This window comes from Vipera ursinii (assembly GCF_947247035.1).
Source record: "Vipera ursinii genome assembly, chromosome: 6".
NCBI classification, from domain to species: domain Eukaryota; kingdom Metazoa; phylum Chordata; class Lepidosauria; order Squamata; family Viperidae; genus Vipera; species Vipera ursinii.
This window is the reverse complement of record NC_139515.1, coordinates 67,722,550-67,748,491: the sequence shown is the minus strand read 5'-3', so window position 1 is coordinate 67,748,491 and position 25,942 is coordinate 67,722,550. Positions and strand designations below refer to the sequence as shown.

General features: G+C 38.9%; 2 protein-coding genes across 7 annotated transcripts in view; one reads left to right on the top strand and one right to left on the bottom strand.

Annotated features, from left to right (window-relative positions):
- Positions 1-1,060: 1,060 nt before the first annotated feature.
- NOPCHAP1 (NOP protein chaperone 1) lies at positions 1,061-25,879 on the top strand. 6 transcript variants are annotated; one of them, XR_014492840.1, is made up of 7 exons: positions 1,082-1,468; positions 2,427-2,513; positions 3,984-4,120; positions 7,014-7,174; positions 11,858-12,027; positions 13,360-13,487; positions 13,563-14,257. XR_014492840.1 is itself a non-coding variant. In XM_083365706.1 (5 exons), the coding sequence occupies exons 1-5, from the start codon at positions 1,399-1,401 to the stop codon at positions 25,829-25,831; spliced, it is 507 nt and encodes a 168-aa protein (XP_083221832.1). In that variant the 5' UTR covers positions 1,061-1,398; the 3' UTR covers positions 25,832-25,879. The 6 variants fall into 6 exon arrangements, 3 of the variants coding, with proteins under 3 accessions (XP_083221832.1, XP_083221831.1, XP_083221833.1); XR_014492841.1 differs by having other exon boundaries at positions 13,360-14,257; XR_014492842.1 differs by having other exon boundaries at positions 12,700-14,257.
- Positions 9,245-25,942, bottom strand: part of ALDH1L2 (aldehyde dehydrogenase 1 family member L2) — a gene marked incomplete at its 5' end in the record, with an annotated part of 31,588 nt that continues 14,890 nt past the window's right edge. The window contains 14 exons of the mRNA XM_083365697.1: positions 9,245-9,329; positions 10,836-11,035; positions 11,941-12,046; positions 13,303-13,468; positions 14,771-14,869; positions 16,045-16,144; positions 16,592-16,685; positions 16,955-17,042; positions 17,737-17,842; positions 17,963-18,033; positions 19,385-19,535; positions 20,997-21,124; positions 24,625-24,744; positions 25,672-25,819. Coding sequence (XP_083221823.1) covers positions 9,274-9,329; positions 10,836-11,035; positions 11,941-12,046; positions 13,303-13,468; positions 14,771-14,869; positions 16,045-16,144; positions 16,592-16,685; positions 16,955-17,042; positions 17,737-17,842; positions 17,963-18,033; positions 19,385-19,535; positions 20,997-21,124; positions 24,625-24,744; positions 25,672-25,819 — 1,633 coding nt within the window. The 3' untranslated portion in view covers positions 9,245-9,273. The remainder of the gene's footprint in view (positions 9,330-10,835; positions 11,036-11,940; positions 12,047-13,302; positions 13,469-14,770; positions 14,870-16,044; positions 16,145-16,591; positions 16,686-16,954; positions 17,043-17,736; positions 17,843-17,962; positions 18,034-19,384; positions 19,536-20,996; positions 21,125-24,624; positions 24,745-25,671; positions 25,820-25,942) is intronic.

Below are 25,942 nucleotides of genomic sequence, written 5' to 3'. Positions count from 1 at the left end.
GGGCTGCCCTTGAAGTCCACTCGGAGACTTCAACTGGTGCAGAATGCAGCCGCGCGAGTTGTGCTGGGGGTTTCCCGATACTCCCATGCTACACCTTTGCTCCGCGAGCTGCATTGGCTGCCGGTTGCCCTCCGGGTGAGGTTCAAGGTGTTAGTGATGACTTACAAAGCCCTACATGGCATGGGTCCGGATTACCTACGGCAACACCTGCGGCCGGCGTCAACTTCCCTCCGTCCAGTGCGCTCCCACAGAGAGGGCCTCCTCAGGGTGCCTCCGATCAAAGAATGTTGATTGGTGGCCCCCAGGGGGAGAGCGTTCTCTGTGGGCGTGTCAGACCTATGGAACCGCTTGCCGGTTGAGCTCCGGACGGCCCCCGACCTTCGCTCCTTCCGGCGCAATCTCAAAACCTTTTTTGAACAATCCGGCCTGGCCTGATGGGATGGGGTTGGGTTTTTATAAATCGATCTTAACTTTTAATGTGTATTATTTTACGGGCATTGCTATTTAATTACTTTAAAATTTTTGTATCTTGTTTTTATTATGTATTGCCCTGTTCACCACCCTGAGTCCTTCGGGAGAAGGGCGGTATACAAATTAAATTATTAAATTAAATTATTAAATTAAATTATTAAATTAAATTCAGAGAGCTTGGTCCTCACGTAGTGTGTCCAAAGTAGGATAGTCTGAACCTGGTGCTTTGTCCCTCAAGGGATGGATTGGTTTGTTCAGCAACCCATTGGTTTGTTTTCTTGGTCGTTCATAGTATTCTCAGCAGTCTTCTCCAAGACCAAAGTTCAAAAGTGTCAATACTCTCCCTATCCTGAATCTTTGGGAGAATTATCAGTAAGATAACACCTTTATTAGAACTGTTACAAAATGGTTGGTTAAACTGTCCGATTTTTTTAAAAAAAGAAATCTAAATAGGAAGGGAATACTTGGGGGCTTGATGAAAACCCTCGGTATTTTGATAATGCAAAATTATCAATAATTTATTTCATTGCATGGATCATCTATAGAATGCCATTGTAATAACTTTGCAGGACAGGAAATGTGTAGTCGCTTGTAACTGAGACCCCAAACTGCCACTTGGAATCTATAAAAGAGGCTCAGCTAATCTCAATGTACACATAGTTGTACTTTGACAATAAAGGTTCATCTCATTGCAAGAAGAAAATTACGGCTACCGGAACTTAAAACGTGAATATATATATGAGAATTTACTCTGATACAGCTTTCCTATAAAGTCCTGTCGAGCCTAGTATAGGTCTTCTGTGCTCCCAGGGGGCGCTGTTACGCTCGCGAAGCCACTCTGGCTTTGGCCGTTCCCTCCCGTGTGTTCCGGCTTCCTCTTGGAGGTGGGATGCGTCGCTACCGCGAGTAGGGCACATATTGAGCTGAATGGCGGAGAAGGATATCAACGCGGATCCGGGGATATCTCGGGTGCTTCTTTCCGTGGGCGGCGGCGGAGGTAACTGGCGATGAATGTGTTCAAAGAGAGCAGCCGCAGGGCAAGGAACGAATGTCGTGTTTCCTGATCTCGTCTTTTCCCACTAACCCAGGGGTCTTCAAACTTTGCCCTTTTATGACTTGTGGACTTCAACTCCCAGAATTCCTCAGCCAGGCACGCTGGCTGAGGAATTCTGGGAGTTGAAGTCCACAAGTCATAAAAGGGCCAAGTTTGAAGACCCCTGCACTAACCTGTGATTCTCAAACTTGGCTACATCAAGATGTGTGGACTTCAACTCCTACAATTCCCAGTGGCTGGTTCGGGAGTTGTGGGAGTTGAAGCCACACCTCTTAACATTGCCAAATTTGAGAAACGCTGCAATACCTGTAACTTGTTTTTTCCTTGCGTTGCTTCCAAAATCTGTAGGCTTGAACAGTAACTGCCAAAAGGAAAATACAGTATATATATATAAAAGTCCTGTAGGGACATGGTGTTCGTGAGATCTTGCGCGAATAAACATCACGTACAAATATTCTCAAAAATAAGGTGCAACGTTTTTGGAAACTTTTAAGAAAATGTTAATACACTTGCCTGCTAAAATTAGTGAAAGTTTGCATCTGAAAAAAAATTCCTTTCTATCTCGACTTTCTCACCTCTGATTTCATAGTTTTTTACATATTAATGCTTGCCTAAATGTCGATGAGAATGGTGCCTTCCACTTTTGAAATGCACAATAGCCTAAAACGTTTTGCTTAGTTTTATAGCATGTCTCTACAATATTATCATATTTGCTTTTTGTAGTGCATGGAGTTGAAAAAAGTGCCATGCTTCTCACAGTAGAGCATGTAGCTATTAGAATAAACTGCTTTGCATCAACTAATCTGCAGTAGAGTTCAAAGTGCCTATAAAGAGAAATACTGTACTAGTAAAATCAGTTGTATGTGCCTTTTCAACTGAAGCAGGACTTCTGGATTTCTAGGTATCAGTGAAACACTTTTGCTCAGGTCAAAACATGCTAAAAAGAAAGCCACAACCTTACAGACAACTAGGCTGCCCAGGAGCAACCGTAAGTATATATTTATATATATTACCAGTGAGTTAAGAGTACTGCCCTGGCTTGAGAGCAGTGTTTTTCAAACTTGGCAACTTTAATGTGTGGACTTCAACTGCTACAATTCTCTACTCAGTGTGTTGGCTGAGGAATTCTGGAAGTTGAAGTCCATCCATTTTAAGGTTGCCAAGTTTAAAAAACACTGAGTTAGAGGATTGTGTCTTTCCTGAATTATATGTATGTTATAAAATAAGAATCATAAAGTCTTGCCTTTGGGGGGAAGGGGCTGTATCCTCAGGAATGTCAAAGGATTTAAAGCTTAAATATATGTGGAGATCTTTGAAAAGAACCATGCATTTTCTATTATTTATGCAGAGCAGAGAGCGAACATTAAAATTGGTTTCCCTACTACTCAACAGTTAGTAGTGGTTAAACTAAATATCATGAAGTATATTTTTGGAACTTTTTAGTCCCATATTTGTTCCGAATATAATTTATCCATCTCCTCCAAACTGAAATATATCTTTCCTGTGAATGATCTTTCAAATAAGCAGAAATCTTAGACATTTCTGCAAGATTCGAAACTTTAAACACCCATTCTTCTATAGTGGGCAAACTATCCTTCTTCCAATATTGTCCCACCAGTAACCGTGCTGCTGTTATCATGTTCAACATCAAGTTAGTTTCTTTAACGTCACAATCTACCACAATACCCAATAAAAACAATTGCGGAGAAAACTTTATCTTTCTCTTAAAAATCTTTTGAATGTTCCACCAAATTTTGATCCAAAAAGCTTTTATATTTCTACAAGTCCACCACATGTGAAAATAGGTAGCTTCTAAACTACCACACCTCCAACATTTAGACTGTAAATTAGGATACATGTTAGACAACCTCTTGGGATCCAGATGCCATCTATAAAACATTTTATAAAAATTTTCTCTTAAATTTTGAGCCTGAGTAAATTTGACATTTCTAACCCAAATTATCTCCCAAGTGTCCAACGAAATTGGTTCCTGAATATTTTGTGACCACTTTATCATACAGTCTTTAACCAGTTCCGTTTCCGAATCCAATTCAATTAAAGCATTATATATCCTCTTTATATGTGCACAATTTAAATCTCTAATTTGTTTTACTACATTTTGATTTGTAATTGTGATGGCAATCTTTTGATCTGACTTCCACCTAGCTTTCAATTGGGTATATTGAAACCAAGAGTAGCTAATGTTTTCTTGTCTTAACTCCTCTAATGATTTAAGTTTAAATATTTCATAATAATTTTATCTTGCAATATGGCAGTTGATTAACAGCACATTTCTATATTTACTTTCTATGTTTATTTTCATTCCTATATGTGGGGTGTTGCTGGCCGTCCTTATGTTCTTCCTATACTATCACCTAATCAGTGGTGGGTTTTTTAATTCTTTAAATCATGTTTTGAAGCATATTAATATCTTCATAAACATGTTTCTGTACATTAGTTTTAGATAAGGTGCAGAATTTTCTACCCCAGATGGCTAGTGCAAATAATCAACTGAGAAGAGAAATGGACAGCAAGCCTGGCCAAGAGTTTGACATAGAAAATGTAGATCCTTCGATGGAAAAGATAATTGAAATGGTGAATATATTTTTGTTTCTAATTAATTCCTTGGCATGGAGCATTACGTTCATGTTTATGGTACACTCAAAGAAGAAAAACTTGTTCTTTAGTGTCTAGACCTCTTCAAAAACTGTTATCCACAATAATACCTGGATGTTGTTGTTAGTTGCGAAGTCGTGTCCGACCTATCGCGACCCCATGGACCCGTTCCTCCAGGCCTTCCTGTCCTCTACCATCTTCTGCAGTCCATTTAGGTTCACACCTACTGCTTCAGTGACTCCATCCAGCCACCTCATTCTCTGTCGTCCCCTTCTTCTCTTGCCCTCAACCTTTCCCAGCATTAGGTTCTTCTCCAGTGAGTACTTCCTTCTCATTAGGTGGCCCAAGTATTTGAGTTTCAACTTCAGGATCTAGCCTTCTAAGGAGCAGTCAGGGTTGATCTCTGGGACTGACCGGTTTGATCGCCTTGCAGTCCAAGGGACTCGCAGGAGTTTTATCCAGCACCATAGTTCAAAGGCTTCAATTCTTTGGCGCTCAGCCTGTGGTCCAAATTTCACTGCCATATATTGCAACTGGGAAGACCATAGCCTTGACTATACGCACTTTTGTTGGCAGGGTGATGTCCCTGCTTTTTAGTATGCTGTCTAGATTTGCCATGGCTTTCCTCCCCAGGAGCAAGCATGTTTTAATTTCTTGACTGCAGTCCCCGTCTGTGGTGATCTTGGAGCCCAGGAAATTAAAATCTGTCACTACCTCCATTTCTTCCCCATCTATTTGCCAGGAATTGAGAGGGCCAGATGCCATGATCTTGGTTTTCTTAATGTTAAGTTTCAAGCCAATATTTGCACTCTCCTTCTTCACCACAACAAGAGGCTCTTTAGTTCCTTTTCACTTTCTGCCACTAGAGTGGTATCATCTGCATATCTTAGGTTGTTGATATTACCTGGATGTTACCATCTTTTTTTAATTGACTTCTGTGCTATGACTGAAATATTTATTTATCAAATTTATTTGACCCCCAGAAACTAGCCAGATACTAAACAGCAAAGTATTAAAATCAGGGTACAAATTAAAAAAATAAGATCATGACTAAAATTACAAGCTAAAAATTTTGCATTGCTATATAAAAGAAATATTTCTGGGAGGCCAAGGGGATGGGCATTGCAAAGCTTTTCAGTTAAGCATATAAAAACTTTTCAGGCAAAGTGTCAAAGTAGCTCTGTTTCCCATATGCAGTCCGGATGTTTGAGGGTTGTATTTCTCAAAATTACCCATCAGCCTGAAGAGGGACAAGGTTTGCTACAAACTCTTCATGTTATACACCAGACATGCAGAAGAGTCCCAAATTAGGAGGGTTGCTAAACTAGCACCTTCCCCTACTTGAAGACATTTGACTACCTTGTCTCCAAAATTCCTTTCAACACTGATCTTGCATTGCTTGTTGATGGAGGTGGCCAACTCAAGCCCAGAAGATTTGCCTAAGCAGCAGAGAGCCACTGGCTCTGTGGTGCTTTGTTTCAGCATTTCTTTTCTAAGTGTTTTCAGCCTCTGATCAGGGAAGGCAATTAATTGATTAATCCATCCAGCTAATTTTTTTCTTGGCTATTTTTTTCTTGACAGTGACTGTCATACAAATAATCTCTTTATTTAAACCATTTCTTAAACCTGACTGCTCTTTAGAAGGCCAGATCCTGAAGCTAAAACTCAAATACTTTGGCCACCTAATGAGAAGGAAGGACTCACTGGAGAAGAGCCTAATGCTGGGAAAGATTGAGGGCAAGAGAAGAAAGGGACGACAGAGAATGAAGTGGCTGGATGGAGTCAGTGAAGCAGTAGGCGTGAGCTTAAATGGACTCCAGAAGATGGTAGAGGACAGGAAAGCCTGGAGGAAAGTTGTCCATAGGGTCGTGATGGGTCGGACACGACTTCGCAACTAACAACAACAACAACGTGGCCAACGATCTTAGATGGTTGACCATCTGAAATAGGTAAATCAGGGCAGAAAGCAATCATTTTGCTAAAACCAGTATACACTTAGTCCTTGATCACAGTTCAATCCAAAATTTCCATTGCTAAGCAAGACGGTTGTTAAGTGAATCTTTTTGCAACATTTTTGCCAACATTTTGCAACATTTTTGTTAAGTAAATCACTGAAGCTGTTAAATGAATCATGGGGTCGTTAAACTAATGTGGCTTCCTCCATTGCCTTTGCTTGCCAGAAGCTCCCATAGAAGATTGCAAATGATAATCCCAAGACCCTGGGATGCTGTAACCATTGTTAATACATGCTGATGTTAAGCACCCAAAGTTTGATCACGTGACTGGAGATTCTGCAATGATCATAACTGTGAAAACTTTTTTCATTGCTGCTGTAACTTTGGTCACTAAAGAAATGGTTGTAATTTGAGGACCACCTATAAATAGAATGCCCTAACTAAAAACTAAGTTTTTAAAAAATCCAATAAAAAGAAAAATGGAGGTAACATTAACAAATTCACCAAATATACATCTGTATATTAGGCTCCCTTAACACATGGGCCTAATACTTGGGGAAAAGCCTGGTCTTTATGGCTCTCTAGAAAACCAAGAAGATCAGGGAAGGCTGTTCCATAGTCAGGGGCCACAACAGAGAAGGCAAATCTCCTTGTTCCTACAAAATGACATTTTAATAAAGGGAACCTTGAGCATGCCTATTGGATCTGGTAGGTTGGGACTCCGCACTCATTTTCACTGGTACTGGTGGGAATAGTTAATGAACTGATGTTGAGATATTTTCTAAGTCTAAGATAATGGTCATTGAAACTTAAAATTGACTGTTTTTGATTTCATAGTCCAGCATTGAAACTGATGTACTTCTGCATTCTCATTGTGCACTTAATAGTATCTTACTTTCATTATTAAATTCTTACAGAATGTGGCCTTAGTAGAACTGAATGACTGTGATACAACAGAATCAGAAGATGATTCCGAATGTGAGGACAGCTCTGTTTGTGAAGAAGTTACAGAAGAAAATATTAAGTTTTCTTTATCAAAAAGAGAAGGACGAATAGAAATGTTGGATGGTAAAACCGAGTAGGTGAATTAGCCTTATTTTCCTGCCATTTCAATATCTAGATGTTATCCTCATTTTTTCAAGGCCTCTTGGAAAGTTCATAGATTGAGAGGTGTATAAAAATCATTTGTAGGTCTGCTATCAAGTCAGAAGAAATTGCTGAGGATTTCATTTGTAAAATTGAGAGAAAAGCAAAAGAATAATTGGACCAGACAGAAACAGAAGAATCAATAGCTATGAACTATTTATGAGTTAATTTGTAATAACATTACATATTAATACCAACTCTTGGGTTACATACAGACAAATGACAGTGTCTCTGTAAAAAAGATCAGTTACTCTAGATTGTTTCAATTACGAAGTATTTGGACTGGTGACTCGCTGTTTTATGATATAGTAGTGGCCTCCCAAATGAACTAATTCCTAACTCCCAAGTCTGGTTGGGATTCATGCTTGTTTGTGCCAAAGGTTACTCACCTTGCTTGAATAGTCCTTTACAGTAGGGGTGAAAGAATTGTGTTAGACTGAAATATTTTGGTTGATAAGAAGCATTCATAATGGAGAATGAGGAATGCCATTGGGAATCTGGTATATTTTTAATGTCCAAAATATGTTACAAATCAAATCCCAGCCAGTGTGAGATCACATGTTACATCTTTGAAATTACAATATGCCTTGTATTCTCATAAAGTTTATTTAAGCTAAATAAAAAAGATTTTTTTAGATGAACAGTATTTGTTTTATACTGTAAAAGGCATCAACTTGCAAGATACATGTCAAATTGAACTGAAATTAGTTTTATTTTATGCATTATTACTGGAGCGTACAATTCACTGAATAAGACTTTATTCCCAAATAAATAATTTTTGAGCTATTATTGCTTACTTGAAAACAGGGTTGGATGCAAATCAGGAATGTTTGACATGAAAAGTTAAATAGGCTGAAGACTTTGGAAGTAGCAATAATTAATAGTTCATACTATACATGGTAGATTATGGTGCATAACCTACATTCATAGAGGACCATCTTTCATGAATTGATGTGAGTTGATAATTGTAGTACATAAATATAAATAAAATTTAGGTACAATAAGGTTTTCTAGTATATTCCTGGAAAGCAAGATACAAAGGGAAAAGTATCTTTCTGTTCATAATTTCCAATACTGTTTTTTAGACAAAAACTGCTATAGTCTTATCTTTCTGTTCATCGTATTTTATACCACAATGTTGTACGCCGTTTTCAATAAATATTTTGCAATTGCAAGTAGTAAATACATTCAAAACCTGGCATGGTTGTCTTCACAAATTGCATTAATCCATGGCTTTAAATTGTTTAATAATTCAGAATGGTTGTATTTAGACTTTTTCTGTGAGTCAAAACTTAGTATGTGCGGTATGACTTAAAAGCATTGTGTATGTATGCGAGAGCGAGAGGTGATCTTACAGATGTAATACTAGGTCATGAAATATTACAAGACATCAAAAAAGCATTTATTTAATGTAATTGGCACCCACAATTAGAGATTACATACAACTCAATAGCAAACAAATTACAAAATAGTTCTACAACTTTTTTGTATTTAGGGGAATAACACAGATGTTCAATTCTCTATTGTACAGATTCATAGTAAGTGCACTTCCTTGGATACATAAACCATGTTTATGGTATACTGGTTTTCTGAGTTAGTTCAAATATGCAAAATGTTTATTGCAGGAAAAAAGTATGATGCTGGTGTAACGTGGCCAAGACCCACATGGTGACTTAGGACAAATAAAAAATTATAGCACGTTTCCAACTTAAGTAAAGGGTTCACAGAGACGAAATATGAGAAATTTGATGGTTTCTAGATTTCTGTCTCGCCTTCAGATAGACCTAAATGTCAGCAGATGGACATGATAGTTATAGGAAGGAAGAATTTATGATCACAGTAATCTGTAGCAAGTGTTGAACTCCTTTGAGGAATCCTATTGTGAATAAATGCAAATGTGCTTAATTGGATCATTGCACTGAGACACTGGTTGGCATGTTCATGCCAGGAAGCATTTTTACTTTGTCGTTTGTTTGTAATGCTGTAGTTGCTGTGGGTCAGAGGAAGAATGGGGCTTCTTGGCTGAGCTGCTCAGTATTCCACAGTTACAGCTTTTGTTCTCAGGTACTCATTAAGAGCTTCTTCACCTAAAAGGAATAAGAAAGTCTTGAGTAGCTGGAGTCTCCAAGGAGTCTCCAAACGCTCTCCTCACAGTGGGAGCGTTTGCAAAAAGCAAGGTAGAACTCAAAACCAAGGAAACCCTCCGTATAATGGAGATTGGTTGAATAAAATGCAATACAAGAGACAGATTGATATGGAGTTTAGGGGAACTAAACTAAACTCCTAAACTTTGTTGAAGATGTTACCTAGCCTTATAATGAAATATTCGGAAACCAACTCACTAGCTCAGAGAATGAACCTTCATCCTCATGTTAAAAGATTGCTTGCCTCTACTCTGAAAGAATCCTGTATTTTGTAAGGTTCTAAATTGCATGTTCTTTTAACATGGGGTTAAGTAAAGGTAAAGGTTCCCCCGCACATGCATGCTAGTCGTTTCCAACTCTAGGGGCCGGTGCTCATCTCCATTTCAAAGCCGAAAGAGCCAGTACTTCTCTGAGGATGTCTCCATGGTCATGTGGCCGGCATGACTAGATGCCAAAGGCGCACGGAACGCTGTTACCTTCCCACTGTAGTGGTCCCTATTTTTCTACTTGCATTTTTACGTGCTTTTGAACTGCTAGGTTGGCAGAAGCTGGGACAAGTAACAGGCACTCACTCTGTTACGTGGCACTCGGGATTCGACCAGCCAAACTGCCGACCATTTGATCGACAAGCTCAGTGTGCTCTGATTTTAAGGGTAAAATAGCACAACTTTATTTACTACTTCGTTTCAAATGCATTTTGACAATTGCTCCATTACAAAAATCACATTGTAGAATAGGATTTAGAAAGAATAGAATAGGATAGGATAGGATAGGATAGGATAGGATAGGATAGGATAGGATAGGATAGGAATCAGGAGAACCTATACCATTTCAAACAAGTGACTGTCCAGTCTCTTCTTAAAAATCTCCAGTGATGGAGTGCCCACAATTTCTGGGGGCAAACTATTCCACTGGTTAATTATCCTCACTGTTAGGAAGTTTAATTGCTTCTCTCTTTGATCAGTTTCCAACCATTGTTTCTTGTCTTGCTGTCTGGTGCTTTGGAGAATAGTTTGACCCCCTTTTCTTTGTGGCAGCCCCTCAATACTAGAATACTGCTATCATGTCACCCATATTTCTTCTTTTCTTTAGACTAGCCAAATCCAAGTCCTGCAGCCATTCTTCATATGTTTTAGTCTCCTGGCCTTTGATCATTTTAGTTGCTTTTCTCTGAACTTTTTCCAAGGTCTCAACATCTTTTTTGTAGTATGGTGACCAAAATTGGTCACAGTATTCCAGGTGTGGTCTTACTAGGGTTTTAGAGAACAAGTAGTCTATAACAATAATTTCTCTCATTACATTTCAAAACCCATCATTCATGGTTGTTCACGATATTGATTCAAAATAGGAGCCAAAGAGTTCTGGAACGTGATAAATTTCTTACCTTTAATACATGTCACTTTGCAAGTATAATTGGAGTCTAGAGAGAAAACATGAAATGCAGCTTACCTAAATCTTTTCCAAAACCAGACTGCTTGAATCCACCAAATGGTGCTGCCACATCAGTTTTGTTGTAAGTGTTAATAAAAACAGTTCCAGCTTCCAGTTTGTCACTGACATATAGTGCTTTACTTATGTCTTTGGTGAAAACACCTGAAGCCAAACCATATTCTGTTCTGTTGGCTCGTTCTAACACTCCATCGATGTCTCTGTGGCAATAAAGAAACATTCTAAGATATTGACAGCACAAAATATACCAAAGATGCTAAATTTAGCACTCCATATTTTTGTAGCATATATTGTGTTCTCATATTGTGCTAAGCCATAATTAAATTTATTTCAATTGAAGCATGTAATTTAAGAATCGTGGTTTATAAAACATATTCTATAGCTGTCTGGAATTGCAAACCTCCCATTGGAATTTAATTGATTAAAACACAACATTGTTTAGAACCATCTGTATATCCAATCTGGTATTTTTGTGAAGTATTTTTGAGACTTGGCTAGAATGTATGTAATGAATATCCCTAAATATAAGGATATAGCAATGATATTTACGTAATCCACAAAATTAAAAATTGCATGGTTCTTAAGGTCATAGACTGGGAGAGAATGTCAGTAGTAATTAAATAGGATTCCAAATACTACAGTCATGCTGGAAGCGCTTCCAGGTTGAAAGAATTGGACAGTGACATCACCATTGCCTGGGGGATGCCCAGTTGGGGGCTCCTTTCATGACCCTGTTAAGTTACCTACCAAAGTGGTACTCATTTGTCTACTTCTGATTGCCCACCTGAACTGCTGGATCAGCAGAAGCTGAACTGTGTGGTAAGAGCTCACCCTGCCTCGTGGCAGCAACCAGCTCTCAAAAACGAGCCTGCTGATCGTCAGGCCAGCATCCTAACCTCATGAGCCACCACACTCATACAGGATTCCAAATTAGGGGTGGAATCTACTTCGCAGAAGTTTTCCTCCAGTATGTAAATTGCATTGGAGAAAAGGAGTGAAGCAGGTTCATTTTGTCTTCTCAGATGACTATTAATTGCAAGGATCCAGGGTTTGAAAAGCTTGTAACTGCTGCACCAACAACAGCATTAATTGGAACAGAACATACCCATCTTTGAATTTGGAAATGATCATCACTGGCCCAAAGGATTCTTCATGGGCAATATGCATGTCATCCTCAACGTTGATAAATATGGTAGGTTCCATGAAGAAGCCTAATGAAAGAAAAATGGGTAATTACAATCTCCAGCATTTTCTATCTTGATACATGGGTCATACGTTATCAATCCTCAGCAATGCATTTTATATGTAACTTGGCTAATAAACAAGGACTTTAATTTTTAGCCAATTGATTATTTTTAAAAAAGCACCCATTCAATATATATTTTAGTTTCCAAACATTGAGGGTGTCAAAAAGAGGTCATTTTGAGTTAGGTTTACAGTTTCTGTTGTGTATTTTACAATCAGTTACCTTCTTCCTCTTCTCCTCTCCTTCCTCTACATCAGGGGTCTTCAAACTTGGCCCTTTGCTGGCTGAGGAATTCTGGGAGTTGAAGTCCACAAGTCATAAAAGGGCCAAGTTTGAAGACCCCTACTCTACATGCTTCATAATTACTTGTCCCTTATGATAATACCATGACTGCAGGAATAAAACTGAACAATTAGTTATTGTTAAAACAGCAACATACATTTTGGTGGGTCACCAACTGAATATAATTGAACTAAAACGAAAATCAGAAGTCACTTTTGTTATAAATTTGTTTCATGTATTTTTGTCACATAATTTGTTATTCCATTTTGCTTCTATCTTAGTTTGTATTTTAATGTTTGATGTCGAAGTTTAATAACAATATTATTTTTAAAAAAGAGAGAAAAGGAAAAATGTGATAAACAAGATCAGCCAAGGAAGATTCTGGCATATCTATGGTGGTCCAGTTCCTGGCGCAGTATGTTTGCTATTATTTCCCTTGTCTCTCCACTTACTCAAATTTTATATAATGTGCCATACTATGATTTTCTTTACATTGGAAAAAAAAGCTTCAGATGCAAACAAAACTGAAAAGTGATAAAAATCTAATAACAGGCAGATGCATCCTGAATTTAGGATTTATACCCAACTGGACCTGATGCTGCAATCTTTCTGTTGCAATTGCTTGGAGATTATTTCTGGAACCAGAGCATAGCAGACTTACTGCATGCTGCCCAGAGTCTTCTTGGATTTGGGCAGCCTTAACAAATCCAATATATAAATAAAAACAATAAAAATCAAATTGATTTTAGATTCACTTCTTGCAGCTATTCAGAACAGGCAAGGATTTCCCCCCCAAAATGTAGTTTGTCACTTTTAATTTTTCTCTTGCCTTTAACATCATGAACAATTTTTATTTTAAATGTCCCATGTGTTTGAATTGCAGTATACTTGTAATTAATGTGAATGTAATTGTGTAGTCCTATATTAGATCTTACTTACCTGGTCTACATACTTGTCTCCCTCCATATACTAAAGTTGCTCCTTCTTTTACTCCAGTTTGGCAGTATTCCAGAAGCTTTTCCAAATGTGCTTTGTGATTTTGAGGTCCATGGTCTGTAGCTCTATCAAGTGGATCACCTATTTTCATCTTTTGGGTTTCTTCCACCTAAAGATTACCAAAGAAAGTGAGGATTAAATAGTGTAATATATCAGCCAAAATTTTATAGATAACATCATATAATTAGGATTTTTAAAGTTAGAAGACATTGTCCTCTGTTGGTTCACCTTATATTGTACAGAGCCCTATACGGAAAGAACATTCTTGAGGGTACGCAAGAACATCATTGAATTAAAAGATGGAGGAAGGAGACCATCGAGCAAGGAATAACATTAAAGGAGGATATGGCTGAAGGATCTGACTTCCCTTATACTACTTGGAGGACCCTGAATAGTTGAGAGTTGGAATGACTGTATGTAAAATCAATATGCTTGAGTGGAGGCTCTTAGTGGATAACAACATGCTACGTGAATGTGGAAAGACACAGAGCCTGGCCCATTCTGGCTGATATGTTGGTTACTACCAGAAACATGTACCAATAATAACTTAATTTTTGACCAGCAACAAAGACAAGAAGGTGGCTTCATTCTGGCAGTTTAAAGTTCAATCTAGACACAGAAGAAGAAGAAATATAAAGTCCTGTAGAATGTAACATTAATATGTTCCTAAAGCTCAAGCCAAATACAAGGAAACAGTCTGGTATACTTTGGATGCTGTGTTTCACATTTTAATATCCATAACATCTGATGCTGAGGAAAGCTAGTGTATCAGTAATTTTTGCTGGTATGCAGATCCGTGTCACCTTGCTTAATGAAATGGAAGTGGGAACAGAAAGTGCCTTCTGTAGAACATGGTCAGCAGAGCTTGAAAAGTAATAAAAGTTGCTTGATCAAAACTAAACAAACCCGAAACTCTGCCACATCAGAAAATCAATGAACACTGAGAAAATAGGGCTTCACTCCATTACTCACATTTTATCAGTGAAAATTATTATCGCTACAAGTAGTTCTCAACTTATAGCCATTCGCTTAGTGATCGTTTGAAGTTACAATAGCACTGAAAAAAGTGACTTACAACAATTCAGGTGTTTGGCAATTGACGTGTATTTCCTGTGGCTGCAGCAGCCCAGGGTAGCGTGATTGCCTTCACCGCCTTTCCAGGCAGCTTCCGACAAGCAAAGTCAATGAGGGAAGCCAGATTTCTTAATGACCACATGATTCCACTTGGCAACCACGGGTGAAAAAAATTGATAAAAATTTGTAAAATGGGGCATGGCTCACTTAACAACCACTTTGTCTAACAGCAGAAATTCTGGTCCCAATTATGTTGTAAGTTGAGGGCTACCTGTACAAAGTTACAATTGGTACGTCAGGATTATTTTTCAACATCCACTCTTTTTAAGTTTCTTACCACTCTTTTAACAAATTCATCATGAATAGATTCCTCAACAAACAGTCTACCAGCTGCAATGCAATTTTCTCCTTTGTTGAAGAATACTGCTCCCATGCCCTGAATCATAAGAAAAAGAATATACCATTTTTGATTTGGTTTGGTTTTTATGGTTGCCTTTAAATCTTTTTCTGTCTAAAAACTCACTCAGTTTTTTAATGAGACCATAATGTAAAGCTAAATCTCAGTCTCTCTTTGTGTAGCTCAGCTTCTCCAACCTAATGTTTTCCAGATGTGTTGCTCTTCAGCTCTCCCTGCTGTCAGGAAATAATGTGGGTTAAATTGTACCACATCTGGAGAGCCCCAGCTTGGAGAAGAGTAACATATCCATCAAAAATGAGAAAGGAACTTCTGCATATAATGGAAGGTAGATGACATAAAAAAGTGATGACTGATGACTGATAAATGAAGGACTACAGTATGCAGTACTGTATAAATAAATTTATTATACATATTTAGTAACTTAACAAAATTTAATAATATAAAACAGTCAGACTTTAAAGCTGGATGTCCCTTTTGAATTTTGAAAGTGATGGAAGATCTATTTATTCAGACAGGCTGCCATGAAAAACCAGCCCTTACTGAGGATGGTGGTCCTAAAATACTAATTTACCAGAAAGTGAATCAGCCTTTCAGGATGCTCTGTATCATCCCTGTGGGAGTTTTGTGAGGCCAGAAGGTATTGTTACAAATAAATCTGATTCTTGAGGCAGCCTTTAAAATTTTCTAAACTAAATTTAGAAAATGTCACATAGTACAAGGAGCCTGAGGATTATCAAAGAGTGGGTCTGTAGGTACTGTGCAGCTTATCCCTACAAAATACTATCTTTTACGAATATTGAAATAGAAATACTGAATATTTACTATTGAGAACTTCTTTCCCCTGGGACTAATTTGTGGACCTGCAATAATATATGGGCAAAGAGTGGGTAGGTCCAGAAACAAAAAGGATGAAACCACCAATTTTCCTTTCTGAGATGTCTTTCTCTCTCCGCCTTTCTCTTTCTGCCCAATTCTTTTCTTGTCTTCTCTCCTGCCCAAATGGCAGGTGTTCCTATGTGCCTCAATTGCTTGAGGGGGATTTTAAAATTTAAAAAGCTCACAGTGTAGTAGAGATAGATGCAGGTTGCACACACTTCTCTAGAACACTAGTAAAAAGGCACAGTGTATTATGGGACATTTTAACCATACTCTTTCTGAAGAAAATTTTATATGGAGCTTAAAAGATTATTTACCATTCTCACAGCTTTGTCAAGCTCACAGTCATTGAATATGATCAGTGGCGATTTTCCACCCAGCTCCAAAGAAACCTTCTTCAGGTTACTGACAGCACAGCTACAACGAATAAAACGATAAATGACAGAAGCCTGAAAATCAGATACCATTTTCCTCATTTCTTACTGATATTAAGACATATTGTGGTGTAAATACTTTATTATATACTTATTTTACTTATTTCCCAAAAATAAGTTAAATAGTAAACATAGTTAAACTACTGTACATTACAATTTATATCTTGGCAACATTTTTCTCTTACTGGATCCTAGCTAAATTTGCAAAAGTCACCCAAATTGTAGTAGCAAATTTTGGAAGTGGAAAGGAGTATACAAAAACAGGGAAAGTACTCACACAAGCAAGTTTGGTGCATCCAAATCAATATCAGTGTTTAACTCAGTATTATTCTGACAATGCTGGTAAACAACATGGAGATTCTCAGGTAAAGTAGAATTCACACAACTTCCCACTGAGCAAAAGATAAGATCTTGCACTGAGAAATATTACCTTTTCATGATATGTTTCCCAATTGGTGTTGAGCCAGTGAACCCAAGTTTACGGATGTCTGGATGTTCTGATAAGCGTTGTCCTACTAAACCACCTACATGATGTAAGAGATACAATACTATGAATTTTACTGAAACTGGGAGATGGAGATTTTGAGGCAGAATGTCACTTAATGCTCCTGTACCCCTTTCCACCTGAACTATTCTTTGAACCCAAGTTGACGTCCTCTAGACACGTGATAATGCATATTCCATCATTCTCAGCTGTTGGCCATGTTGACTAAAAATTCTGGGTCTCATACTTCCAATACATCTGAAGGGCAAAAGTTAGGAAAGACTATAAATATTTACACTCCCACTGTACCTGAACCAGGTAAAATATTGATAACCCCTTTAGGAAATCCAGCTTTCAGAGAGAGCTCTCCAAATTTCAAGGCAGTCAGCGGAGTTACCTAAATAAAAACAATTTTATTTAGATTGTAGAGGTACACCATAAGCATGTTTTCATAGAATATATTTTAATTTCATTATAGTGTCCCATGCAATAATTATGTGCACACTTTACTATGTGCATTCACTTATCTTTTTTGGCTTTATTGCCTAGGCTTGCTTGCATGAATGTATTGCACAGTAAGATCTTCTGGAGAGTAGTCAGGCTATAAATATCTTAAATATATAACTAAATTCCCATTACTGTTGCAAGCAAGATGCCTCTGGGCACCAGGTTGGGAATGTTATTGTACTTTAATACTGTTCACAAACATTCTACTTTTATTTGAGCCGTTGTGGTGCAGTGGTTAAAATGCAGTATTGCAAGCTAATTCCTTGCCCACTGCCAGAAGTTCAATCCTAACTGGCTCAAGATTGACTCAGCCTTCCATCCTTCCGAAGTCAGTAAAATAAGAACCCAGATTGTTGGGGACAATATGCTGACTCTGTAAACTGCTTAGAGAGAGCTGTAAAGCACTAAGAAGCAGCATATAAATCTAAGTGCTATTGCTATTTTTATCTGTGCTTTTCCATTAAGGTCCACAACGGATTGATCAACTGGTCAAAAGACATTCTACATCTGTACCTCTGCCAGGCAGAAACTACTAATGCAAGGAATGTTGTATTCCAAGGTATCATTGGCCAGCTTGATGTTACCTGTGCTGGTTTCAGAACCAAGGTATTGCCAGCAGCCAAACATGCCGCACTCTTCCATGCCAGCATCATCAGTGGATAATTCCATGGAATAACAATAGCACAGACTCTTCAGATTCCAGGGAGAAAGAAACACAAAAGTAAATTTGAATTTCAAAACACAGGAGAAACATGTTATGAGTAAAATTAATCGGAGTCTGGTTTCATTAACAAAGACAATGGATCTTACCCTAAGGGTTCTTTTCTGGTGAACGTTAAATTGTGGTTTGGTCGTGCTTGGTTTATTGGAATGGTAGAACCCTAAATGAAAAAACACTTATCCTTTTTTTTTAAATGACAGTCATGACGAAAGCGGCATCAATTGTATCATCACATGTGTCTGAATAACCTGTTAGCAGTTACAGAATGTCTCCTACAACATCCCATATGCTGATAAATATACATGAATACTGGTAGTGAGGAAGATACATGGACATTATCTACTATTATCTGTATCTCTTCGGGGGGGCTGCTTTTTTCACTGATAACCTTGCATATGAATCAGTTTGAAAGCAGAGTTCTTTTCATTAAACAAAAAAGTCGAACTGATATTTTTATTTTAAAAAGTAATGCAGGTAGTCTTCGACTTACAACCACAACCGATCCCCAAGTTTCTGTCGCTAAGCAAGACAGTTGTTAAGTGAGTTTTGCCTCATTTTACCATCTTATTTGCCACAGCTGTTAAGTGAATTATTGCAGTTGTTAAGTTAGTAATACAGTTGTGAAGTGAATCTGGTCCCCCCCATTGACTCTGCTTGTCAGAAGGTCACAAAACGGGATCATGTGACCCTGGGACATTGCAACCGTCATAAGTATGAGTCAGTTGCCAAGCATCTGAATTTTGATCACATGACCGTGGGGATGCTGCAATGATCATAAGTGTGAAAAACAGTCATAAGTCACTTTTTTCAATGTCGTTGAACAGTCACTGAACGGCTGTAAGTCGAGGATTACCTATAACCATTTCACACACAATTGCCTACATAAGACAGGAGTTGGTAAACTATAAATCAGGCTTGCATTTTCCCCCTTTTATGATTACCCCAACGCACACACACACCCGACCATTACTACTGACAACTGAGGATATACTGTAGTTTTCCACCTTTAAGCAGTTTTTAAAAATTGACACTTTATAAATATCTCCCTGGATTGCAGAAACTAGCCCACAAGTACAAAGCATTGGAGATTTCAACTCTGTCCAGTATGTGATGTAGCTCTGCCATTTGGGATACTTACCCACAATCCCATTAAGTGAAGTGCTTGCTATCATAAAGTTGTTCAGTCTTAACGTAAGGATAGCTCCTGGTTTCTCAGAAATGAATTCATATGTCTGTGAAATTAGCTATGCATAAAGCAAGGAAGTATGGACTTCAGCTACAAGTCACCCCTTTCAATGCTGAGAAACTCTGCTATTGTTCTAAGTTTTGGTTTGGGGTGCCTTTATCTTTAGCAAGAATTAGGTCTGACCCACATAATAATTCTGCAAGATAATCAGTCTTTGAGGAAACCTTAAGAAGTGCATTTTTACTGTGCTCTGTACTAATTGAATTGTCTAAATAATGTCACATACAATACTGAAGATTTGACACCAACTCAAATATTAGCTTGCCTGTATTTTGTCACACCATCCAGCAAAATATCGGAATGTTTGCACTGACATTCCTACGTGGGTCTTCAAAGCTAATGTGTACACAGCTCCAGAGTCAATAGCCTCTATGGTTGCCAGCTCTTCTTGATGTTCTTCCATCAGATCCGCAAGTCTTTCAATAGAATCATACAGACGGTAGAACAAAAAGACAACATGACATGTTTTTAAATGTTGGAATTCATGCTGAAACTTGCTAGTCTGGAAAGTAAGTTTACTGAATTTAAGTCACATGAAAATTGTGGGTGATTGGAAAATCAGGGCATTATTATGTAATAGTTTGGAAATCAGGGGTGGAAAAAGCTTTCATAAGCCTGCTTTGTACACTGCAATAAGTCATGATGTGGCTGACTGATTTTTTACCATAGTGTTATCTGTCAGTTATTATGTCTTACAATTAACCATGATTGAAAATCAGTTTAATGTGAATGTAATTCCTAAGAAACATAGGGAAAGAACAACAACTATATGATATTATCTGGAAAAACCTAGGAAGTTTTAAATCTGGGTAACCTGAAGCTTACAAGATTGCTATAAAGATAATGTTTCTGAGGGTGTAGAATTCACAGTATATCATCTTGACCTCCTTAGAGGCAAATTAGTATTCCAATAATTTAAGTAATTAGTACATTCAAGTATAAGCATCACATTTTAGCCATTGACTTGCAACATGAACCTGTCCCAAAGTCCTGGATGCAGCTCTCAAGAATACTTCCAAGGACATTGGCACATTTTAATATCAGAGATGTGGGAAATGTTTTAAATGGACATTGCCTATATTTAATTAAATTAGTGCAGGTTCGCATCCCACCAGGCTCAAGGTTGACTCAGCCTTCCATCCTTCCGAGGTAGGTAAAATAAGGACCCAGATTGTTGGGGGCAATTAAGCTGACTTTGTAATAATGCCGCTTGGGGGTGTGTGAAAGCCCTAATAAGCAGGCATATACATAGAATGAAGGCTACTGCTAAGCTTGTAAGCCGCCCTGAGTCTTCGGAGAAGGGCGGGATATAAATGTAATAAAAATAAAAAATAAAATAAATAATTAAACTAATACATGAAGTCAAATCAAATTTAGTTTTGTCCTGGCCTAGTTGCTTTCATCTTCTGCCCTTCTTGTCTGGGAGCTGCTCAGAAGTCAAGCTTGGCTCTTAGTTTGAAAACTGCTATCTACATCTTTGAAATAAATGTATACAGGATTTGAGGGAGGGGTTACATGATATTCAGGGTTTAGAAGTGGTTTAGTATAGTGGTTAAGATACCAGGCTAGAAACTGGGAGGTCATGAGTTCTAATCCCATTTTAAGGACAAAACCAGCTGGATGGCCTTCGGCCAGTCACTCTCTCTTAGCCCTAGGAAGGAAGGAAGCAAGAGCAAACCACTTCCAAACTACTGCAAGGATGAGTTCAGGCAATTGCCAGATTCAAAAACTAACTTAACAGCACAAAAAGAAATAAAAAAGTCATATTTATATTGTCTGTTTTCTCAATACGTTTGCACTATCAAATGGACATATTAAGAGATCACAGAGTGAACAGAAGTAAAAGTAAGAATGTAAGATATTCTGCATTGCCATACCTGTACATTAATTGCCCTCTTTCTCTTGCATTCATCTTTCCCCATTCACCGTATTCAAAGGCATCCTTTGCTGCTGCCACCGCTTTGTCAACATCACTCACTGTAGCCAGTGACACTTTAGCAATCACCTTACATAAAGATAAGAAGTTGCTAACTTAAAAACAACAACCGCTTTATCGGTTTTTACTAATTCAACTACAAACCTCCCATTTTTTTCCATTCATTCCATTGTGTCTCCTTCCTTCCATCTTTGGTTTTTTAGATTGATAGTACATGAAGTATAAATGTTTTGTTACAATTTTTATGGAAAAGGGACAAAAGTAAAAAGAAGAGGAAAAAGAAAATGAGAGCAAAAAATAAAAATAGATAAAACTGTTAGATAGCAATTCACTGATCATGTTCTGACATGTTAATTTAATTTAATTTAATTTAATAATTTAATTTGTATACCACCCTTCTCCCGAAGGACTCAGGGCGGTGAACAGGGCAATACATAATAAAAAACAGGATACAAAAATTAAAAAGTGATTAAACAACTATGCCCGTAGTAATTGATACATATTAAAAATTAAAACTAATTATAAAAAACCCAACCCCTTCCTGTCAGACCAGGCCAACTTGTTCAAAAAAGAAGGTTTTGAGATCGCGCCGGAAGGAGCGAAGGTCGGGGGCCATCCGGAGCTCAACCGTAAGCAGTTCCATAGGTCTGGCGCGCCCACAGAGAACGCTCTCCCCCTGGGGGCCACCAATCGGCATTCTTTGATCGGAGGCACCCTGAGGAGGCCCTCTCTGTGGGAGCGCACTGGACGGAGGGAAGTTGACGCCGGCCGCAGGTGTTGCCGTAGGTAATCCGGACCCATGTCATGAAGGGCTTTGTAAGTCATCACTAACACCTTGAACCTCACCCGGAGAGCAACCGGTAGCCAATGCAGCTCGCGGAGCAAAGGTGTAACATGGGAGTATCGGGAAACCCCCAAGACAACTCGCGCGGCTGCATTCTGCACCAGTTGAAGTCTCCGGGTGGACCTCAAGGGCAGCCCCATGTAGAGAGCATTGCAGTAGTCTAGACGAGAAGTCACGAGCGCATGAGTGACTGTACGCAAGGCATCCCGGTCTAGATAGGGCCGCAACTGGCGCACCAGGTGAACCTGGGCAAAGGCCCCCCTAGTCACAGCTCCAATATGCTCTTCAAAAGAGAGCTGTGAATCTAGAAGGACCCCCAAGTTGCGAGCCCTATCTACGGGGGGTAATAGCTCACCCCCCATGGCCCCCATGGCCAGAGATGGAATAATCGGAATTTCCCGGGATGCCTGCACTCAGTCTTGTCAGGGTTGAGTCAAAGCCTGTTCCTCCCCATCCAGACCCGGACCGCCTCCAGGCAGCGGGACATCACGTCGAGAGCATCACTGGGGTGGTTTGGGGTCGAAATAAAAAGCTGGGTATCATCAGCATATTGATGATACCCAACTCCAAAGCCACGAATGATCTCACCCAGTGGCTTCATGTAGATGTTGAACAGGAGAGGCGAGAGAACCGATCGCTGAGGAACTCCACAAATGAGAGGTCTCAAGGTCGATCTCTGCCCTCCTGCCAACACTGACTGCGAACGTCCCAGAAGGTAGGAGGAGAACCACTGGAGAACTGTGCCTCCCACTCCTAACCCCCTGAGACGTCGCAGCAGGATACCATGGTCGATGGTATCAAAAGCCGCTGAGAGGTCTAAAAGGACTAGCACAGAGGAGCAACCCCTGTCCCGAGCCCGCCAGAGATCATTCACCAGCGCGACCAATGCCGTCTCCGTGCTGTACCCGGGCCTGAAACCCAATTGGTACGGGTCTAGATAATCAGCTTCATCCAAGAACAAAGGGAAATGTTGCGCCACCACGCTCTCAACAACCTTCGCCAGAAAGCGAAGGTTGGAGACCAGACGAAAGTTGTTTAATATTGCTGGGTCCAAGGCAGGCTTCTTGAGGAGGGGTCTCACCACCTTCATTCATTAGAATTCTGGCTTAATCCTAAATGTAAGACATGTGGATCTGTGCTGTTGGATTATTCACGCTTGGCTTCTCCATCTTGTAGGAGCATTTACCGTATATAAACTCCAGGGTTTGTTTAGCAGTGTGTGTGCGTATGCGTATGTGTGTGTGTGAGAGAGAAAGAGCGTGAGAGAGAACTACGAAATCTGCCTATTTTTCTCAGAGGAATCAAATGTCTGAGTTTGCAGGTAGCTTTAAATAAACCAAGGAAAATGCAGGTAATGTTTGTTTAATTGCTCTTGATTGCAAAGAAAAACTAAGTCAAAGCATGTTGAGTTCTATGATTAAGCCAAAATTTTAAAGAAATTAAATATGACGTCTGAACGGAGCTGCTGGCTTTAACAACATGTTTTGTTCAGTTCATACTGCCAGAGTTCTCTGATTCTATAACAATTTTTTTTGCAAAAATTATGCAAAAATATGTTTTATACTTTTAACACAGGCTACAATTTCCTAGACTGGCCAGTATTAGGATGAATTAATTAACCTTGATCTTTAAAATACAATCAAGTAAACAAAAGGGTGTTGAATATTTGTTACTTCTTCCTATAAATTATTATTAGGACTTCAATTAATCTCTCAAACAGGCTGAGCAGGCAATTTCTGGATATTAACTATTATTAGTTGCAATGGTACATATCAAGTTTTTCCAGCCGCATCTTATGATATGCTGGGATATCAATTATCAACATATGTATTTGGAAATTGTGGCAGTGTAATATCAAGAACTGGAAGAGAGCCATTTTCAGATGATCATTTTTCCCCCTTGTTGCCCAAGTCTTTATCATGGTCCAAGCCATCATCAAACTATTTGCTCTGTTTTAAGTTTACAGAATTCTATGGGAAAAGTACATTTACAGTGGTGGTGAGCTTGCATTCCTGGCAATCAGTGATCAATTAGCTTGTCCTTCCTGACCAATTGATGGGCAAAGAAATTCTCAACCAAGATGTGCTCACCTGTTATCAGCAAACAGTTGAGCCTTACTCTACTCCCCTCCCCCCCACCAGTTTCATAATAGAAAAAACACTCCTTCTATCACATATTTGTTATGCTCCTGATGGTGACAGGTTGTCAATCTGATTTTGCATAGTGTATCCATAGGAGGGAGATGAAATGTCACTACAACATCAGTATGCAGAGTTGTCCCTTACATACTTGCAGGCAACATTGTAATATACAATTTGGCATTATCTTCAATAGAAAAAGATGGTTATTTTGCAAGTTATTAAATTTTGGATCCGTTGTTCTGTCATACACTCTAAAGAACAGGTGTCAAACTCAATCATGTCACATGACAGTGTGACATTTTTTTGCCTTTGCAGAGCTGGAGTGGGCGTGGCCTACACATGACACATCCAGCCCACGGGCCACCACTTTGACACCCTGCTCTAAAGGTCACAAGAAAGGCCCAACGCAATGCAATTCACCAAAATGCTGATACTTTTTAAGCAACATTTGCTTGCTTATATTCTGCTTTTGAAAAAAAAAACCTGAACACATTGGTAAACTCATCAACAGCATGATATGATTGCTACAAATACGAGTGCTTCCGGGGGTGGGGGGAAGTGTTACTGTACTGAGGTTTACTCACTGATCCATCTGTTGGATTTATAGAGTCATATGTGTTTCCACCTTCAGCATTTACAAATTTCCCATTGATAAAGCACTGACATGGCATCTTTATAGTCATATGGTTAATATATTTTGAAACCTAGGACAAAACAAACGATTTTGTTCAGCAATGTATCATAGAAACAATGCTTTCCTACAGAAAACATGATGCGTAACAAGCATATGTCCTGAAGATCCTCCCAACTGATTATAGCTCAAGTCATTGTATTGAAGGCAATCTTTAGATTCCATCACAAGGCAAATAACAAATACTAATTTATTGTATTGTACTGTCTGCAAATATCAATGAACCAATTTGTAGTGGTTAAAGCATCAAGCTAGAAACCAGGAGACCTGAAGTTCTAGTCCTGTCTTAGGCATAAAGCCAGTTGGGTAACCTTGGGCCAGCCGCTCTCTTTCAGCCCTAGGAAGCAAACAATGGCAAATCATTTTTGAAAACTTATTAAGAAAGCTATAGGGCCTTCACCAGAAAGTCACCAAGGGTCAAACTGATTCAAAGGTATGCACGTGCATATGCATGCACTCACACACGAATATCTGATGGCTTAATATTAAAACACATTTCAACCACTGAACAAATATGTACATCACAGAAGTGAAAGTACTGTGATTTTGCTTATGATGAAGTTATTTAGTGTTTGGCGGGTCGAATCCCGAGTGCCGCGTAGCAGAGTGAGCGCCTGTTACTCGTCCCAGCTTCTGCCCACCTAGCAGTTCGAAAGCATGTAAAAATGCAAGTAGAAAAATAGGGACCACTCCGGTGGGAAGGTAACAGCGTTCCGTGCGCCTTTGGCGTCTAGTCATGCCGGCCACATGACCACGGAGACGTCCTCGGACAAGCGCTAGCTCTTCGGCTTTGAAACGGAGATGAGCACCGGCCCCTAGAGTCGGAAACGACTAGCACGCATGTGCGGGGGAACCTTTACCTTTATCTTATTTATTACCAATCTGCTGCATAGAATTTACCCAAATGTACATAACTATAACATTTTACAAACCAGCTCACATAATCTATCACTAATTCTTCTTCCTTGTCTTCTCCTCTGTGCTTTCTGACTACCATTTGAACAAAATCACCAAATTTGGGGGCCATGTAAATATCTTCATTCTGAAGTTCAAGTCCAGCACATTTTTGCTTGATCTCTTCAATCACCCTTAAGATATAAAGACATTGAAAAAGGAAAAAACTGGTCAAGTGCAGAAATGGACAGAGTCAAAGAATCACAGAGTGAGAATGGAATAATTCTGCTCCATGCAATCATCCAAATTAAAGAATC

What these genes read in the sequence shown, in the direction of transcription:
- NOPCHAP1 (XM_083365705.1), top strand. Translation starts at nt 1,399, where the DNA reads ATGGCGGAGAAGGATATCAACGCGGATCCGGGGATATCTCGGGTGCTT. An exon ending in TTCCGTGGGCGGCGGCGGAG is followed by an intron (nt 1,469 to 2,426) that starts GTAACTGGCGAT and finishes CTGGATTTCTAG; the next exon opens with GTATCAGTGAAACACTTTTG. An exon ending in TGGAAAAGATAATTGAAATG is followed by an intron (nt 4,121 to 7,013) that starts GTGAATATATTT and finishes AAATTCTTACAG; the next exon opens with AATGTGGCCTTAGTAGAACT.